The sequence below is a fragment of the Mauremys mutica genome, chromosome 7 (assembly GCF_020497125.1).
Source record: "Mauremys mutica isolate MM-2020 ecotype Southern chromosome 7, ASM2049712v1, whole genome shotgun sequence".
Taxonomy (NCBI): Eukaryota; Metazoa; Chordata; order Testudines; family Geoemydidae; genus Mauremys; species Mauremys mutica.
The window spans coordinates 51,297,123-51,316,668 of NC_059078.1; the positions used below are offsets into that span (position 1 = coordinate 51,297,123).

General features: G+C 54.9%; 1 protein-coding gene across 3 annotated transcripts in view; it reads left to right on the plus strand.

Annotated features, from left to right (window-relative positions):
* MST1R (macrophage stimulating 1 receptor) overlaps nucleotides 1–19,546 on the plus strand; it is a 65,542-nt gene that overhangs the window by 39,078 nt on the left and 6,918 nt on the right. For 2 of the 3 annotated variants that reach the window (XM_045024097.1, XM_045024098.1), the window contains exons 9-17: nucleotides 9,770–9,925; nucleotides 12,588–12,681; nucleotides 13,501–13,728; nucleotides 14,444–14,590; nucleotides 15,849–16,005; nucleotides 16,463–16,555; nucleotides 17,024–17,227; nucleotides 18,530–18,610; nucleotides 19,103–19,284. In XM_045024097.1, the coding sequence (XP_044880032.1) occupies nucleotides 9,770–9,925; nucleotides 12,588–12,681; nucleotides 13,501–13,728; nucleotides 14,444–14,590; nucleotides 15,849–16,005; nucleotides 16,463–16,555; nucleotides 17,024–17,227; nucleotides 18,530–18,610; nucleotides 19,103–19,284 (1,342 nt within the window). The remainder of the gene's footprint in view (nucleotides 1–9,769; nucleotides 9,926–12,587; nucleotides 12,682–13,500; nucleotides 13,729–14,443; nucleotides 14,591–15,848; nucleotides 16,006–16,462; nucleotides 16,556–17,023; nucleotides 17,228–18,529; nucleotides 18,611–19,102; nucleotides 19,285–19,546) is intronic. The other variant, XM_045024099.1, reaches the window with a different exon arrangement.

Genomic DNA, 19,546 nt, shown 5'->3' on the forward strand with positions numbered 1-19,546 from the left:
TTTACTGTGTATAAAGCTTATACAGGGTAAAGTCATAAATTGTTCACCTTCTACAACACTGATAGAGAGAGATGCACAGCTGTTTGCTCCCCCAGGTATTAATACTTGCTCTGGGTTAATTAATAAGCAAAAAGTGATTTTATTAAATATAAAAAGTAGGGTTTAAGGTTCCAAGTTATAACAGACAGAACAAAGTAAATTACCATGCAAAATAAAACAAAAACATGCAAGTCTAAGCCTAATACAGTAGGAAACTAAATGCAGGTAAATCTCACCCTCAGAGATGTTCCAATAAGCATCTTTGACAGACTAGACTCCTTCCTAGTCTGGGTCCAGCAATCGCTCACACCCCCGTAGTTACTGTCCTTTGTTCCAGTTTCTTTCAGGCATCTCTTTGGGGTGGAGAGGCTATCTTCTGAGCCAGCTGAAGACAAAATGGAGGGGTTTCCAGGGCCTTTTATATTCTCTCTCTTGTGGGTGGAAACCCCTTTGTTCTCCTGTGCAAAATCACAACAACAAGATGGAGTCTGTAGCCCCCTGGGCAAGTCACATGTCTATGGATGATTCAGCTTTTTGCAGGCCAACGCCATTATTTACACGTTAGTTTGAATGTTCCCAGGAAAGCTCAGATGTGAATTGGCATCTCCCAAAGTCCATTGTTAGTTAAGTACTCCTAATTACTTGAATAACCCCTTCACATTATGTTGACCAAATCAACCTTATGTGCTTCCTACAGCAAACACTTTAAATACAAGCACTTTAAATACAATGCTCATAACTTCAGATATAAAAAAGATACATGCATGCAAATAGGATGAATATATTCAGTAGATCATAACCTTCGCAAATACATGTTACATGGCATATCTAGCATAAAACATATTCCAGTTATGTCATATTTACACTCATAACCATATTTCTATAAAGCATTTTGGGATGCAACACCCTAGGGCCTTGTCTACACTACAAGACTATTTCGAATCTACTTAAGTCGAATTTGTGGATTCGACCTTATGAAGTCGAATTTGTGTATCCACAGTAAATACACTAATTCGAATTTCTGAGTCCACAGTAACGGGGCTGGTGTCGACTTTGGAAGCGGTGCACTGTGGGAAGCTATCCCACAGTTCCCGCAGTCCCCGCTGCCCATTGGAATGCTGGGTAGAGCCCCCAATGCCTCCTGGGGGAAAAATGTGTCGAGGGTGCTTTTGGGTAACTGTTGTCATTGAACCGTCAATCACGCCCTCCCTCCCTGAAAGCTCCGGCGGGAAATCTGTTCGCGCCCTTCTCTGGTCGGTTACAGCGCGGACGCCACAGCACTGCGAGCATGGAGCCCGCTGCGATCATCGCTGCACTTATGGCCGTTGTCAACTCCTCGCACCTTATTGTCCACCTCTTCCACAGTCAGCTGCTGAGAAATCGGGCGAGGAGGCTCCGGCAGCGCGGTGAGGACAGGAATTCACAGAGTGGTGCAGACCTCTCACAAAGCAGGGTACGCCGCGCCGTGGAGATCATGGTGGCAATGGGTCAAGTTCATGGTGTGGAACGGCGATTCTGGGCCCGGGAAACAAGCACGGACTGGTGGGACCGCATAGTGCTGCAGGTCTGGGATGAATCACAGTGGCTGCGAAACTTCAGGATGCGTAAGGGCACTTTCCTTGAACTCTGTGACTTGCTGTCCCCTGCCCTGAAGCGCCAGGACACCCGGATGCGAGCAGCCCTGAGTGTGCAGAAGCGAGTGGCCATAGCCCTCTGGAAACTTGCAACGCCAGACAGCTACTGGTCAGTAGCGAACCACTTTGGCGTGGGCAAATCTACCGTGGGGGTTGCTGTGATTCAAGTAGCCCACACAATCGTTGAGCAACTTCTCTCAAAGGTAGTGAGTCTCGGAAACGTCCAGGACATCATAGATGGCTTCGCCGCGATGGGATTCCCAAACTGCGGTGGGGCTATAGATGGGACTCACATCCCTATCCTGGCACCAACCCACCAGGCCAGCGAGTACATTAACCGAAAGGGCTACTTTTCAATGGTGCTGCAAGCACTGGTAGACCATAGGGGACGTTTTACCAACATCTTCGTTGGGTGGGCGGGCAAGGTTCATGACGCGCGTGTGTTCAGGAACTCTGGTCTGTTTAAACGCCTCCAGGCAGGTACTTTCTTCCCGGACCACAAAATAACGGTTGGGGATGTGCAGATGCCTACAGTGATCCTCGGGGACCCAGCCTACCCGCTAATGCCCTGGCTCATGAAGCCCTATACAGGCGCCTTGGACAGAGAGAAGGAACTCTTCAACTACCGGCTGAGCAAGTGCAGAATGGTGGTGGAGTGTGCTTTCGGACGTCTCAAGAGGAGATGGCGGAGCTTACTGACTCGCTCGGACATCAGCGAAAAGAATATCCCCGTAGTTATTGCTGCTTGCTGTGTGCTCCACAATCTCTGTGAGAGCAAGGGCGAGACCTTTTTGTCCAGATGGGAGGTTGAGGCAAATCGCCTGGCTGCAGTTTACGCTCAGCCAGACACCCGTGCCGAGAGAATATCCCAGCGGGAAGCGCTGTGTATCCGGGAGGCTTTGAAAGCAAGTTTCCTCGGAGAGCAGGGTAACCTATGACTCTCCACTTGCTTTCAAGAGAAACTGACCCTGGGCCTGTGTCTGTATGTGTCGATTTCGATCTGCGGTTACATACCCTGTTCTCCAAGTTTCCCCCACTTCCAAAGCACATTTTAAAGCAAATTAATTGTTACACTCATTATTAATAAATCTTTGTTTTACTTTGCATTTCTGTTCAGGTGTTGAAACATGGACGCATACTGTGCTGGGCACGGTGTGCACTGATGTACAGACCGCTTGTTCCATAGAGGAATGACATCCTCCTGCTTCTACATAGGTCTCTGGGGTGGGGGACGGTTGCAAGTGGTTGTGCATGAAGGGGAGGGATTGCAGGAAGGGGTGGGTTTGCAGGAAGGGGCGAGTGGTGCCTTCTTTGGATAGGGGTTTGGATGACGGCAGTGGGCTGCGGGTTTGGGCGTAGGAAGGGGTGAGGGGTGTGGGGGAAGGGTGAGTATCTGTCCGTGGATGAGGGCTCTTGTTGGGGCTCAGGGCAGCGGAGAGGCTCGTTGCTACGGTGGAAGTGCATGGTAAGGGCAGCGTGCCTTAACATTAAGGGGGTGGCAGGCGCTAGGACCCTGGACAAGCATACACATCACAGAATGACCCGGGGCAGCATACACCACACAGAGTGACCCTGGTGCCTACTGACTGCAGTGTGTGTGTGCCCTGAAGTTGATCATGCCCCCAAGTCTGTACCCTGGTAATGTAGGTTATACCGTGCAATTATAAATCCCCTCCCCCCCCATACACAAAAAAATCCTCTGACACGAAAGACGTGACCGAAACAGTGAATAACAGCAAACAGCTTTTAATAATCTAATACACAGTGGGGGGATGAAACTTGGATTTGGGACTGGGTGAGCCTGTAAGGGAAGCACTTCTACAAATTTATAGCGTGAGAGGTGTGTGGTACATTAGCGCTATGCAGTGGTGCAGTGACAGTTCTCACAGCCCCTACCGCCCCTCCGTCTTGTACTTTTGGGTGAGGGGGGGGCAGGACTTCTTGGCGGAGGAGGGCGGTTGCAGATACACTGCAGGGGGGCTCTGTCCTCCTGCCTGCGGTCCTGCAGAACATCAACAAGGCGCCGGAGCGTGTCCGTTTGCTCCCTCATTAGCCCAAGCAGCGTTTGAGTCGCCTGCTGGTCTTCCTGCCGCCACCTATCCTCCCGTTCGATGTGTGTGCGATGCTGTTGACATAGGGTCTCCCTCCACTGTCTCTGCTCTGCCGCCTCGGCTCTGAAGCAGGCCATCAGTTCCGCGAACATCTCGTCCCTAGTCTTTTTCTTTCGCCGCCTAATCTGCGCCAGCCTCTGCGAGGGGGATGCCGGGGCAGTCCGGGAAAGAGCCGAAGCTGTGTGATGGGAAAAGTAACTGATTTCCTTGACCAGATACATGTTTGCGAACAGTGAACACAGTCTAGTCAGTTTCTCTGAACAAGACCATACAGGGCAACAAGTCTCACGAGATCTCAGGACAAGTTCGAGATTTCGGAATACGCTCTCATTGGCTGCGGCATTGCACAGGAGAGCGGACAAGTGGGGAGAGACAGCTGAATCCGTCTAGCAGACAGTCCTGGTAAGCCTTACAGTACATTCTGTTTATCAGTTAATGGATAGCTGTGCCCTCCCGCTAAAGGCAATCTGGAAATCATATACTCTGACCCTTTTCCAGCCACTCCCGCCAGTGCACGGGAAAGATCAATGTATGCTTTTCCTATGTGGCCTACAACACGTGGCTGTTAAGCGAGGGTCATTGTTATGCAAAGTAAAAGTCAACCATTCACAACAGTAACAATACACTAATTGCCCTAATTAGATGCAGCATTTCATGAACGAGATCACCCTGATGCGGGTCCCTCGGAGTCACAAAGAGCGGATGCTAAGGGAAGCTCTGCAGAGACCAGGACCATATGCGGCCATGCTTGTGGAGGCGATGATTCCCATCTACATAAGGATATCCTGGCGCGGAAGAGTGTGCTTCCACGGAGCACCCAACAAGGCACCTCTCCCCAGGAACCTCCTGCGGAGGCTTTTCGAGGACCTAAATGAGACCTTTCTTGAATTGTCCCTGGAGGATTATTGTTCAATCCCTATATGTGTGGACCTACTTTTCATATAGTTTTTCATTGAAAATTTTATATATAGTATTTCTATTTTTTTATACCTGTTTTATAAAAAATAAATGTATACATGTTTATAGCACTTACCGCCTGATCCTTCCCCTGATTCAGAGTCCGGGTTAACGGCCAGGGAGGGTTGGTAGGGGATCTCTGTGAGGGTGATGAAGAGATCCTGGCTGTCAGGGAAAGCGGTATTGTGTTCGCTGTCGCCTGCGCCGTCCTCCACAGACCCTTCCTCATCTTCCCCATCGGCGAACATCGAGGAGGAACTGTCCAGGTTCACTATGCCATCCACTGAGTCCACGGTCACTGGTGGGGCAGTGGTGGCAGACCCACCTAGAATGGCATGCAGTGCCTCGTAGAAGCGGCATGTCTGGGGCAGGGCTCCGGAGCGTCCGTTTGCCGCTCTGACTTTTTGGTAGCCTTGTCTGGGGTCCTTGATTTTCACGCGGCGCTGCGTTGCATCCCGCCTGTATCCTCTGTCTCTCATGGCTTTGGAGACCTTCTCGTAGGTCTTCGCATTCCGTGTTTTGGAGCACAGCTCCGAAAGCACAGACTCCTCGCCCCACACACCGATCAGATCGAAGAGTTCCCAGTCAGTCTATGCTGGGTCCCTCTTTCTATTCACAGATAACATGAACTCCTCTGCTGGAGAGCTCTGCATTGCTGCCGGTGCTGCGGAGCTCGCCCCGATGTCCAGCCAGGACGTCAGATTCAAAGTGCCCAGACAGGAAAATGAATTCAAATTTTCCCAGGTCATTTCCTGTGTGGCTGGTCAGAGAATCCAAGCTCCGACTGCTGCCCAGAGCGTCAACAGAGTGGTGCACTGTGGGATAGCTCCCGGAGCTACTAAGTTCGATTTGCATCCACACCTAGCCTAATTCGAGCTAGCCATGTCGAATTTAGCGTTACTCCACCTGTCGGGGTGGAGTACCGAATTCGAACTAAAGAGCCCTCTAGTTCGAATTAAATGGCTTCCTGGTGTGGACGGTTGAGCGGTTAGTTCGAATTAACGCTGCTAAATTTGAATTAAAGTCCTAGTGTAGACCAGGCCTTAATGACTCTCACTCACTCACTCATGCCCGTCACCCCAGTCCGGGTATGGGCCGCCAACCACAGATACCACACAAATCCAAAGAGTCTGAGGGAGAGAACTTGCTTGCTCTTCCCTGCATCCTTAAACATTCAGCCATAAAACTGTTCTGCTTTGAAACACCAGTAACTGCATCTGTCCTTGGACCCTGAAGCACAGACTGCTCACCTAAAGAATTAGCGTGGAGACATTCTTGTTCCTACACCATCGACTTCCCAACAAGCTGGCCAAACACAGCCACTTGGTCATAGGGCTGTTTAAATTCCCTGACAATTTGCATTTCATCTGAGACCTTTTCAGCGCTATCCACACTGGATCTTTCAAAAGGAAAGTCAGTGAATCCATTCCAAACGGAACATTTCTGGCTGCTAGGAACTGAAACCTTTTTGATTAAATTATATCCACACCCATCAGTTGCAGCAAACTGCTTGCACAGATTACCATGAGGATTCCTTTCCCTAGGAGCTTCTCTAAGCAACAATTCACCCCTCACAGAAATTCTGCCCTTACCCTCTTCACCTAGGGCTTGCTTTAAAGCAGGGGTAGGCAACCTATGGCACGCGTGCCAAAGGCGGCACGCGAGCTGATTTTCAGTGACACTCACACTGCCCGGGTCCTGGCCACTGGTCTGGGGGGCTGTGGATTTTAATTTAATTTTAAATGAAGCTTCTTAAACATTTAAAAAACCTTATTTACTTTACATACAACAATAGTTTAGTTATATATTATAGACTTATAGAAAGAGACCTTCTAAAAACGTTTAAATGTATTACTGGCACGCAAAACCTTAAATTAGAGTGAATAAATGAAGACTCGGCACACCACTTCTGAAAGGTTGCCGATCCCTGCTCTAAAGGAACACTTTCCTGGGTTTCACATACATCCAGGATCACCTTTGGCTCATCAGGCAGATTTCTACACAATCCCCTTTCAGGCAAACTCATAGATTTACTAGATAAAAGGTTACAGGTACTCTCTTTCCCTCTGCAACTTTTGTCACAGTCACTGGCAACATGCAGGTTACCAGGCTCAGTACACGCAAGCTTAGGAATTATTTCCTCCTTGTTGCAAGTTCCAAACTGTCAGTGGGCAACACAATTGAATCACCTTTATGCTCTCCTCGTGCCCTGGCTAGGATATTACTCTGATCAGGCAAAGTTGCTACACCCTTTTCCAGCCACACATTAGCAACAGGCAAAATACAAGCATCAGAATTGTCTGGTCTCTGGGATTTTGCCATGACACTAACTGGATGCAACCTAGTTACAGTGCCATTCTCCCTAGTAGACACAAACTTAGGACCATTTCCTTCCTGGGCTCTAGTTGAATCCAGAACCAACTCTGAGACAATAGCACTACACTCAACCATTACAGGCTGAAAGGCACCTTCTGTCTGCTTCATGGACAAAGAACTGGAGACACAACTCGGGATCTCATTTCCCTTGTCCCAGCACACAGGGCTGTTCACAGACAACTGCTTGGAGACCGGGGTAGCTCCCTCCATAGGCAAGTCAATACCCCTGACAGACACAGGCACATTCCCTTTACTGTTACAGTTCTCCACACAGGTAAGGTATAGGGACACTCATTTTCCACTATCTTTGCCTCCCCAAACTGCTGATTAGACAAAGCCATTAGCTCACAAGGCTGCCTAGGCTCATTCAAACTTTCCTTGCCTTCCTCAGTTAGGGCTTTAATTTGCTCCTGAGAAACATTTTCCTGACCAATGAGTTCTTTCTGTGCTTGATCTAATTCCAGATTCACTTCTGAGCCATTAGACAGACATTCAGAAACTTCATTCACAGACAAACAGCTCTTTTACTCAGACAAACATTTGGAGAAACCCTCCCCAGGCAAATCATTGCCCATAATAGAGACAGGTTTAAGATCATTCCTTTCCTGTGACTGGTTACCTGGACTGAACAAAGCTTTAATATTTCCCCCAATCAAAAGATCCTTAGGCAATAACTTCCTTACACCAGCTATAACTTCATGCTTAGCACCATTCCATTCAAGGTGGATTCTGGCTAAAGGCATGGTTACCGTAAGCTCATAGAGGACTACAATATTCACACTCTGATTTGGTAAGTAATCTTCCTCTTTGACAAGATCTGCTTTAACAAGAGTGATGTTAGAAGCTATAATTTGCCCTAAACAGCTTTTATCATTGACGTTTACACTCTCTATGAATTTTCCATTACCACTCCCATACATAGCATTGGCACAATTTATGGAGTCACCTTCTACTGAACTCACAGTAACAGCATTTACATAAAAGTTGCAAAGAATCCTGTGGCACCTTATAGACATATACATATGCACCTTATACATAAAAGTTGGCAGTGTTGGGGTACATTCAGTTACACCTAGACAACTGCTCAGAGTTATACAACATACCAACATTGTTATAAACTGTACTTTCAAGATGATACAGTTTCTGCTGTTCTTCCATTGCTTTTTTGACTTGGAGCTTAAGTCTGGCAGTTTCTTGTTGCATCTGCTGAACCCTCTCCTCAGCAGCCAGTTGTTCCATTTGCCTTCCACAAGCCCTTTCCTCTCTTTCAGCAGCTTCTTTTTCCAATTCAGCCATTCTTTCTTTTAGCTTCTTTTTCTAATTCAGCCATTATTTTCTTTTCCAGCCATCAAATGTCTGCGTTTCTGTTCATGATGAAGTTGCAGTTTATCTGCTGCCTTTTGCATTCTAATTGCTTCTGCAGCTTCTGTAGCATCAGGTAAGGACTGTGCTCCTGCCTTCTGCTCACTGGCCATTAACAGAGCTTTCAGTTCTTGATTTGTAGCTTTCTTTTCAAAGCTTATCCCCTTTTCTGAACACAAATCTTCCAGGGCTTTTTTGTCAAGGCCCTCATATGCTCACCCATTGCAACTGCTCTTTAACCAACCAAACTCTCAATCCCAAAATTCAAATTTGGATAGCTTGGGGTTCTGATCCAAAGCTTAATTGACCTGGTTCTGTGGATCCTAGCATGACTACGCCATTGTAATGATGCTGCCTCTGGGGGACACAACTGAGAGCATCAATTCAGGACAAATTGCTTAGAGAAATTGCTCCCAACGTGACTGGGTTGGTGCAGCTGGGCTGCCGTGGCCGGGTGCGGCTGGGCTGGTGTGACTGGATAGGTGTGACCGGGTGTGGCTGGGTCAGTGCGGCTGGATCGGCGTGGCCGGGTGCGGCTGGTTTGGCGTGGCCGGGTGTGGCTGGGTCGGTGCGGCCGGGTTGGTGTGGCTGGGTCAGCGTAGCTGGGGGCGGTTCAGTTGGTATGTCTGGTTCAGTGTAGCCAGGTGTGGCTGGGTCACTGCAGCTGGGTCAGCGTGTCCAGGTGTGGCTGGTTCCCCATGGCCAGGTGTGGCTGGATCAGTGTGGCTGGGTCAGCATGGCCAGGTGTGACTGAGTTGGTGCTTCCAGGTGTGGCTGGTTTGCTGTGGCTGGGTGTGGCTGGATCAGCATGGCCAGGTGTGGCTGGGTCAGCATGGCTGGGTTGGCGTGGCCAGGTGTGGTGTGGCATGGCTGGGTCAGTGCGGCTTAGCGGCTGGATCGGCGTGGCTGGGTGCGGCCAGCTCCGTACGTGTGTACATGCTCCACTGAGGTCATATTTACACATAAACACCCATTTGGGGTCCTTTGGATGGCGTCTGGTGCCACAGACACTCTGCAGTGTGTTAGAGCCCATGTCTGTCTGCAGTGCCTGGGGCCCATCTGGGGGGCAGAGCCCTCTAGGGGAGCTCCTGCCCTAGGACTGCCAGGGCCTGTTGGGGCACGGATGGGGCCAGGCACGCTCCCAGCTATGGGATGGCCAGCGTGGGGGTGTCAGCTATGCTGGTCCGGGCGGGTCACCGGGGGGCATGTGGGCCAGGGCGGGTTGAGGGGCAGCCTGCAGCCCAGCTGGGGGTCTGTTTGTCTCCATGTTGTGCTGTCCTCTGTTCCCAGCCCCACCGAGATTCGCTGCACCAGCCCTGCAGCCAGCAACCTGGGTGATGTCCCCGTGGCCCTGTGGATAGACGGGGAGCAGTTCCCTGCCCCGGAGCCATTCCAGTACCGCCAAGACCCCATCCTCCATGACATCTCCCCCAACTGCACCTACGAGTGAGTGCCCAGAGGGCATAGAGTTGCCAAGGGTCCCCCCACCCCTGGAGCCCCCCAGTCACAGCCCCCCACTCCATCTCCCCGATCACAGCCACTCCAACCCCACAGGTCACATCACCCCCACTCCAACCCCTCTGGATCACAGTCCCTCTGGTCACAGCCCTCCCACTCCAACCCCGCAGGTCACAGTCCCCCTATGTCCCGCAGCGGGTTGCGGCCTCTGGCGGGACACAACTGAGAGTATCAGTTCAGGACAAATTGCTTAGGGCTTGGCTACACTTGTGATTTAGAGCGCATTAAAGCAGCCCCGGGCGCCCTAGCTCACCACCCGTCCACACTGGCAAGGCACGTAGAGCGCTCTGACTCCACGGCTAGAGCACTCCTGGTACTCCACCTTGGCGAGAAGATTAACACTTGGTGTGCATTGGCTGAATCGCCCGGGCGTCGGTGTGAACGAGGTGTTGCATTACTGCGCTCTGATCAGCCCCCGGAAATGTCCCATAATCCCCTTAAGTCAAGTGGCGACTCTTGTCATTGTTTTGGAATCACTGCAGGCACGCCAATATGCCCTTTGAAAGCTCCGATTGACAGCCAGAGACAAAGCAACCATTATTGTGGAATGCTGTGTGTGAGGGGGGCGGTAGGGTCTGTTGCTGTCTGAACTTACAAGACAGCATGCTGACATGCTCTCAGCCCCCCAAAAACCCACTCTCTCTCCCCCCACATACACACAACACACTCCCTGTCACACTCCACCCCACCCCCCTCATTTGAAAAGCACGTTGCAGCCACTTGCATGCTGGGATAGCTACCACAATGCACTGCTCTCTGTGGCCGTTGCAAGAGCTGCTAATGTGGCCATGCCAGTGCGCTTGCAACTGTCAGTGTGGACAGACTGTAGCGCTTCCCCTACTGCGCTCTACAAAGGCTGGTTTAACTCAAAGCGCTCTACATCTGCCATGCCCTTAGAGCAGGACAGTCACAGCCCAAAGCTGTAGTTCCTTTACTATTAAGGCATGCCAAACAAGCCAAACAGAGAGGACTTCAGTTTTACCCCACTGGCTAGCCAGAAGTCATACAAGCAATTCCCTCAGATACTCCAGTTCCCTTGTATCACCATCAGCATTGCTCCTTTTGGGGATGAATGGTTATGAAAACCAATACCCCAGTAAAAGAAAAAAGGTTCTCCTGATCCCAAAGGACCAAGCCCCAGACCCAGATCAATCTACAAGTCAGATCTTACCCACAAATCACACTGTTGCCAATCCTTTAGAATCTAAAATCTAAAGGTTTATTCATAAAAAGAAAGAAATATAGATGAGAGCTAAAATTGGTTAAATGGAATCAATTACATACAGTAATGACAAAGTTCTTGGTTCACGCTTGTAGCAGTGGTGGAATAAACTGCAGGTTTAAATTAAGTCTCTGGAGTAAATCCACAGCTTGGGAGGGTCATTCAGGCCTTTGTTCAGAGCTTCAGCTTGTAGCAAAGTACCTCCAGAGGTAAGAAGCAGGATTGAAGACAAGATGGAGGAGACGCAGCTGCCTTTTATAGTCTCTTGCCATGTGGCCTGTGCTTCCTTTGTTCCAAAAACAAGCTACCGAGCACAAGGCGTGGAAAAAACTGAGAATTCTGTCCATAGGCATGTCCCCGCGTACCTTGATGAGTCACAAAGTGTATCTGCCTTCTCTCAATGGGTCATTTGTATAGCTGATGGTCCTTAATGGGCCATCAAGCAGGCTAGGCAGTGCTGATGCCAAATTGTCTGGAGTGTCACCCAGAAGCATAGCACAAGTTTGAAATACAGACAGTATAGAGCCAATACTTTAAATACAAAAATGATACATGCCTACAGATAGCATAATCATAACTAGCAAATCATAACCTTTTTCATAGACACCTCACTTGACAACCTTTGTACAATATTGACTGCAAATATATAACTGTGATTGCAACAATGATCTATACGGTCACAGTTCATGTCAATAATGTCACCCCCCCACCACTCCAACCCTACTCTCCAACCTCCCTGGATCACAGCCTCCCTCCCCAACCCCCAGCTTGCATGGCCTCCTCCCTGCAGGGGACGGTGAAGAGCCTAGCACTCTGTGCCCAGCATCCTGGCCCATTTCACCAGGCTGAGGGCCCCCTCCTGAGAGCCAAGGTGTCCCCCCTCCAGGCTGGGGATGGGGCAGCCCCCTGATTCCATGGGCAACCCCAGCCTCCTTCTGCAAGCCCATGACACGTGGGAGTTCACAGCATGGGGGGTTAGGAACAGGGGGCACAGCTCCCCTTGTGGGCACCAGATGCCCCGGGCAGCATATCTAGCCAGCATACCCCAGCTGGGGTTCCCCTGGGTCCCCAGCGCATCCCGTACGGAGTTCCCCCGGCCTGTGGGTCCCCAGTACATCCCGTAAGGGGTTCCCCCAGCCCCATGGTCCCCAGCACGTCCAACACTGGAGGCTGGTCCGGCCCGTGGGTCCCCAGTGCATCCCATCCAGGGTTCTGCCGGCCCTCAGGTCCCCAGCATGCTCTGGCCAGGGGCTGCCCCCAGTTTGTAGGCCCCCAGTGTGCCCTGGCCAGGTCTCCCCTGGCCCTGGGGTCCCAGGCTCAGGGCTGTGCTTCACAATCCATATGGCAGTGATTTGTGACCTTCTGCAGGGGTTCGGCCCTCACCATCCATGGCACCAGCCTGGACTCCGTGTATTACCCCAGAATCCAGTTTGTGGATGCCAGCGTGGTGACGGAGGCCAAGGTGAGTATGAGGGGTGGGGCAGGGCCGGCATCGTGGGCCAGGGCCGGCTGAGGCCAGGGGATCACCGTCAGGGAGCTGGGCACGATGTGCTGAAGGAGGAGAGAAAAATGGGTTTGAAACGCTGGTCGGGCCTGGTGCAGGCAGGCGCTGTAGGAGATTCCACTCAGTCTGCCACTGCCCCCCAATCCTGCCCCTCAGCCCCTGCTAGCCCAGCCCTGGGCCACCCTGAACTCTGCCATTTCCCCCCCAATCCCACTCCATAAGCCCTGCTAGCCCAGCCCTGGGCTCCTCCCTAGCTCTGTCAGTTCCCTTCAATCCCACCCCGCAGCCCCTGCTAGCCCTGCCCTGTGTCCGCCCAGCTCTGCCAGTGCCCTCCAATCCCAGCATGCGAGCCACGCTAACCCAGCCCTGGGCTCTGCTCAGTGCTGGCCCACAGGCCCTGGGTCCCAGTCTGAGGTCTTGGGCCCAGGCCGTGCCAGTCACAGGGGGTTGTGCATTTGCCAGGAGGCGGCTGAGAGCTCACACACTCATGTCACTGGTGGCTCTGGTCTCCAGTTATCCAAGGTGGGCGCGTTAACTTGGTTCTGCAGCCTCAGGTTCCCTGCAGACGGAGTGTGCCTGTGGTGGGGCGGGAGGGATGGCAAGAGGCCCAGGCTGGGTCCATAGCATGCAGCCAGCAGAGCAAAGGGTGGCGTGGGCCTGGGCCTGATGGCGTGCCTGGGAACTGGTTCCAGGCCATGTCCAGGGAGCACCGGGTCCCCTCCCCACTGTGAGCTCTGCTCCCGGGTACCCTCCTTCCAACGCACCGTGTCCCCTCAGGTGTGCACGGGGCTGCGCTCTTCCGAGCAGCTGGTGTGCCAGAGCCCAGCCTACCCCTTCGCTAACAGGGTGGAGAGCGCCCATGGCAACCTGACCGTGCTGCTGGATGGCTCCCCTGGGCGCAGGGCTTTCCGCCTGCACTACTACCCCAAGCCTCAGATCCTGTCCTTTGAGCACGACGACCACAAGTACCACCTCAAGTCTGGTGACGACGAGATCGAGATCCATGTACGGAGGGGGCTGCGGGAGGCAGGGGGCCTGGGAAGGAGTGGGACTGAGGGGGCCAGGCCAGGCCTGCATTGGTGGGCTGGGGGCCAGAAGAGTGCCAGAGAGAACTGGGGGGCAGAGAGATGAGGGCCGAGGGCATGGGATGATGGCTGGTGGGGATGGGAGAGGGGAGGGCCCAGGGCATGGAGGGATAACCAGTGGGAGAGGGTGGGGGAGGGCCCGGGGCTGGGCCAATGGCTGGTGGGGGAGGGCCCGGGGCCATGGCTAGCGGGCTGAGGGCCTGCAGGGGGATGAATGACTGGCCCTGAAGGACGGGGCACTGGTTTAGGGTGAAGGGATGGGAGTCAAGGCGAGAGGCTGGAGCTGAGGCTGGGGTGGTGCGGCACCCTGGGGAGGGGTGGGCCTGGGGGTTCCCAGGGGAGCTGGGAGGGCTCAGGTGGGATGGTTCCTGGGAGAGGCCAGGGGGTTTCCCGGGGAGGTGAGGTAGTTCCTGAGGGAGGCAGAGCAGCTCAGGCCGGGGAGTGGGGGTAACCTTGGAGAGGCAGGGTGGCTCAGGTGGGGGCGGAGTTCCAGGGAGAGGCCGGAGCGTTCCGGGGGAAGGTGGGACAGCTCAGATCAGGGAGATCCTGGGGGAGGCGGGGAGGTGGGGCAGCTCAGGTGGGGGAGTTCTCTAGTTAGGGTTGGGGGATCCCTGTGACGGTGGCTGTGTGTGCAGCAAATCGGGTTGGACGCACTGGTGGGCTGCATGAGCATCACCGTGACTGTGGCGGGCCAGGACTGCCATCCCAGCGTGCTGAAGAACGAAGTGACCTGCCGGATCCCCAGGAACCTTAGCCTCCCCCTGGATGGAGTCCCTGTGCAGGTAGAGCCGAGCTGGAGGGAGGACAGTGCTCACGCAGGGCTCCCAGGGCTTTGCCCCCCTTTTTTCCTGGCTGGCATGGAGCCCAGGGAGACTCGGGCTGGCTTGGAGCTGTGGCAGCACTGCCTAGACTGGCCCTCTGCCCTGGGGGATCTGGCCTGCAGCCTGCCACCCCCTCTCCCTGCCCTTCCTTTTTGGACAGCACTCGGGGCTGAACATGTGGGCTGAACATTTCCTGAGTGCAGCTGCCTGGGGAAGGTTTTCCCGGCCTCTGGAGGGCACCAGACCTGTGGGGAACGACTTCCCCACTGCCAGCCAGCTGCTAGGTTTCACTCCTGGTTCTGCTGCCTGGCACACAGTGAGGAGGGCAGGGGAAGCAGCATCCAGCTCAGCATGCAGCCACAGGCTGTGCCAGCTGCTGCTTGTCTGCCCTGCGTGTAAAGGGGTGGCCGGGGGGTCCCCGCCGGCTGACCCCTCGTGGTGACCCTGTCAGTCTCCTTCCTCTGGCGTCTCTGCAACATGGCACGTACTGGGGTGGCATCTTTGATGCCCATGTCCTGCCCAACCTGCCTCACTCAGTGCTCACTGCTGAGACGAGTAGGTGCCAGGCTTTGCAGGGGTGCTGCCAGGCAGGGCTGGGACAGGGCAGAGCATGGGGGCTAGGGTACCTGGCATGCATGCTCCGAGCATCCCTGTAACAGAGGGGTGTAGCCCCATGGGCCCAATGATGGGAAATGTCCTCTGGTCCATTAAGTGACGATGCCCATCCTGCCAGAGGAATGTGGTTCGGGGCTGGCCATGTGCCACATGTGCTGCCTGCTTCTGGGCCCTCTGTTGTCCCACCAGCCCTGGGCGCTGAATCCCTTGGTACCCAGGAGACCTGTGTGGAGTGGAGCTCCCTTCATGCCAGCCCCACTCCCTCTGGAGAACCTGGGCAGGAGTGCCAGCTGCAGGAGTACAGTGTGTTAATGCTTCAGAGAGGCAGAGTGGCATGGCGCATAGAGCACTGGGCTGGGATTCAGGAGATCTGGGCAAGTCGCGGCCATGCCCCGTGCCTCGGTTTCCTCCTCTGCAAAACAGGGCTAACGGTGCTGACCTTGACAGAGCACACCGAGATTGCTGGGTGAAAGTGCTAGATAAGAGCTGGGGTGGTGTTCAGCGCTGGGGGTGGGCAAGTCCCCTAATCCTGCAGATGGCTTAGGGACCCATTCTCCACCTGCTGGCTGCCCAGGCACTGACTGCCTGCCCTGTCCTTCCCCAGATCTGTGTGAATGGTGCGTGCCAGTACCTGGGCTTGGTGGTGGCCACCATCTCCCCAGACCCCCTGACGGGCATCCTCTTGGGCATCATCACCACCTTCGTGTTCGGCTGCCTCCTGGCGTTCCTGGTGGTGAAATACAGACGCAGGAAGGAGATGGGTAATTCCCTTCCCCCACACAGGGTGTCACACCCCTGAGCCTGCCATGGCCCCATTCCCACAGGCACTGAACATTGTGTCACACGCTCTCTGCTCTGTCAGCATCCGCTCCCGTTCTGGGCCCCAAGCTTGGTGTCATATGCCTTACCTGGGTGAATGGGACTGTGCCCCACGACCATGGGGAGGTGTCTTCTGGCATTACAGGCAATGTGCCTGTCATCCTGCTATCTAGGCACCAAGAAATTGCCCCCCCCCCCGCCCCATTGTTACTGATGCTGCACCAGTCCTTAGGGTGCCGGTGCTGAGTGGGGCTGGGCCTCCCATCCTCTCAGTGTGGCAGGGGGGCTAAGCGAAGCCTGTGGCCAGTGGGATATGTGGTACCCAGCAGAAGTGGACCAGGCCACTAGGCCAGTGTTGGCTCTTGAGGCTCTGAACGGCTTCTTGTTCCATGTCCTCAGGGACCGAGAATTTGGAGACGATGGTGAATCCCAATGGGAATGCCCCCAGCTTTGCACCGCTCCCCTCCTTCATGGACTACCGGGATGTGCAGGGTAAGGAACTGTCATGCCAGGGGGCACTGCTCACTGTGCCTGCAGCCTATGGGGCAGGGCCGAGTCACCATCCTTGCAGCAGACACCTGGCCCCCACTCCCTCCCCCGCCAGCGTGGGGCAGCCCTGCCCGTGTTAGAGCTGCACCAGCATGTCAGTCCGCTCCCTTCTATTCTGGCCCAGTGGGCGGGTCTTGGCCGTGGCTGTGTGCAGCTCCTGCCGACTGGTCCTCGCCAGCCATGGGACCCCTGCCCACAAGCTCCCAGCACTGCAATGCCTGGGGGCCCTCGCGAGGCTGGTGGGCATTGATCGGGAGACCTGGGGATGTTCTGAGGGGCAGTTCCTCCCTCTGCCCTAGCAGGGGGCAGGCAGCAGGGCATGCAGGCTGATCCAGTGGAGGGGAAGGGTTTTGCCAGGGTCTTGCTGTGACTTTCCTCTCTCTGCCCGGTTCCTGGCGGTGCTGCCCCCAGCAGCCACTCCCAGTGGTGGCTTTGGCAGCAGGCGCTTCCGAGATGCCTCCTACACGGGCAGTAGTGATGGCTCTGCTGTGCCTCTTGTGAGGATGCCGTCCTGCTGCATCGAAAACCTCCGTCCTGAGCTGCTGGAGGAGGTGAAGGATGTCCTGATCCCAGAGGAGCGGCTGCTAACACACCGGGACCGGGTTATCGGCAAAGGTGAGCGCTGGGCCCACCTGGCACCAGCAGCGTGGCCCAGTGAACACTGAACTGAGGCTGGGTCGAGCCTGCGTGGCATCTGCAGCCTGGCACAGGAGTACTGAGCCATAGTTGTGCTGGGTCTGCGTGGCACCCGCAGCCTGGCACTGTGAGTGCCAAGCTGTAGTTGGGTTAGGCTGGACCTGTGTGGCACATACAGACTGGCACAAGGAGCGCTGAGCTTGGCTGGGCCCACCTGGCACATGCAGACTGGCACAATGAGTGCTGAGCCATAGCTGGGTCGGGCTGGGCCCACCTGGCATTCCCTCTGTGTCAAGGTCCCACCCCAGAGAAGCTCAGTACTAACGAGAGCCCCCATGTGGTGCTGATCCAGCACGGCATTCATCTGTGGCATGGCATGCGGGGTTGGGCATGGCGGGGGGGCGGTCCATGCCTGCCACAGCCTCGCTGCCTAGCCCTGGCTGCTCCCCTCATCAGAGGAGCTGGTCCCTGCCCACGGCTTGAGGGCTCGGGCTGAGCAGCACGGTATAGTTTGGCTGCACCAAGATCAGCCCGTTCCCCGGAGTGCCAGGTGCATGCCTGCAGCTGGTGGCTGTTGCTCAGGTAGGTTGCCTCTCTGAACCCAATGAGGGGCAGTACCTGGCCCAGCGCAGAACAGCCCTGTGGGAGACCCCGTTGGGCTGGCCTGGAGGCCCCACAGCAGGGCAAGGCCATATCTGGTGCCTATCTGGGCCCTGCAACGCCAACATGGCCCCATCCCCTCAGCCATATACGGTTCCCGTCCAGGCCCAATGGCGCCGACATGGCCCCGGCCCCTGTATCTGGTGCCCGTCTGGGCCCTGTGGCACCGACATGGCCCCGTCCCCTTGGCTGTATCTGATGCTGGTCTGGGTCTTGTGGCGCCGACATGGCCCTGTCCCCTTAACCATATCTGGTGCCTGTCCAGGCCCTGAGGTGCCGACATGGCCCTGTCCCCTTAACCATATCCGGTGCCTGTCCAGGCCCTGAGGCGCTGACATGGCCCCATCCCCTTGGCTGTATCTGGTGCCCATCGGGGCTCTGCAGCACCAACATGGCCATGTTCCCTTGGCTGTATCCAGTACATGTGGGGTGCCTCTTCACAGTAATACAGCCTCTGCTGTATCTGGTGCCCATCTGGGCCCTGCAGCAATCTTCCAGCCCATCCCCTTGGAGTCTAGATGTTTGCCCTGCCTGTGGCAGGCCGGCTGGAGCAAAAGGCAGCTCGGGGCGTTCCTTGCTGCATGGCAGCTCTCTCCAGGGTGCCTGTGTTTTCCCGGCCAGGGCATTTTGGGAGCGTGTACCACGGCACATACAGAGATCTGTCAGAGAGGGAGATCCACTGCGCTGTCAAATCCCTGAACCGTGAGTGCCCCTCCCTCTGGCTCCTGGCCTGCTCTCCCGCAGGGGCTGCCTTTGCCGTGCTTTAGGGGGTCCCAAATCCCCATCCTCCCTGGGGTCCCTCCGAGCCCCACCTGCTTCCTGCGCTGGTCCTTCACTCATGCCAGGCTATGGGCCAAGGAACACGAGGTGATTAGAGTGGGAACCTCACCTATCTGGCTAATGGCTATGCCTGACTCCTGGGCATTTTCAGGCCTTCCCTCTGCGCAGCTGCCAATGCCGGGGGCTAGGAAGTGTGTGTGTGCCCAGCCCCTGCTGTGCCTGTCTGGTGGCTGGGTGTGGTGTCCCATGGCATGGGCGTAACCCCTCTGTGATGTAGCCACTGCTCTCCCGTGCCCTCTGCTGCTCCTTGCTGGGCTCCGACAGCCCAGGTTGCCCCATCCCCTGGGGCCTGTCCCTGCACTGCAGCTCCCGGGCTGGTTGGTGCCCCAGCCTCAAGGCTGTGCTCGGTCCCAGGAATCACCGACGTGGAGGAGGTGGAGGAGTTCCTGAAGGAGGGGATTCTCATGAAGAGCTTCCATCACCCCCATGTCCTGTCGCTGGTGGGTGTCTGCCTGCCACGCCAGGGATTGCCCCTGGTCGTGCTGCCCTACATGAAGCACGGAGACCTCCGACACTTCATCCGCTCCAAGGAACGGGTAAGCACAGGCCAGCCACCCTCCCTGCTCAAGGGCCAGGCAAAGGCAGGGTCACCCTGGCTGGGGGTTCCCTTCCTGTAGCCTAGAGGAGAACATGTAACCTCCTGTAGCAATGCTGTGCTTGGTGGGACACTTCTGAGAGTACCAATTCAGGACAAATTGCTTAGAGCAGGGCAGTTACAGACCAAGGCTGGGGTTTTTCCAGAGGTGAAAGTAAGCCAATACAGTCCGGACTGGACTGGCTTCTCCATGGGTGATTTAA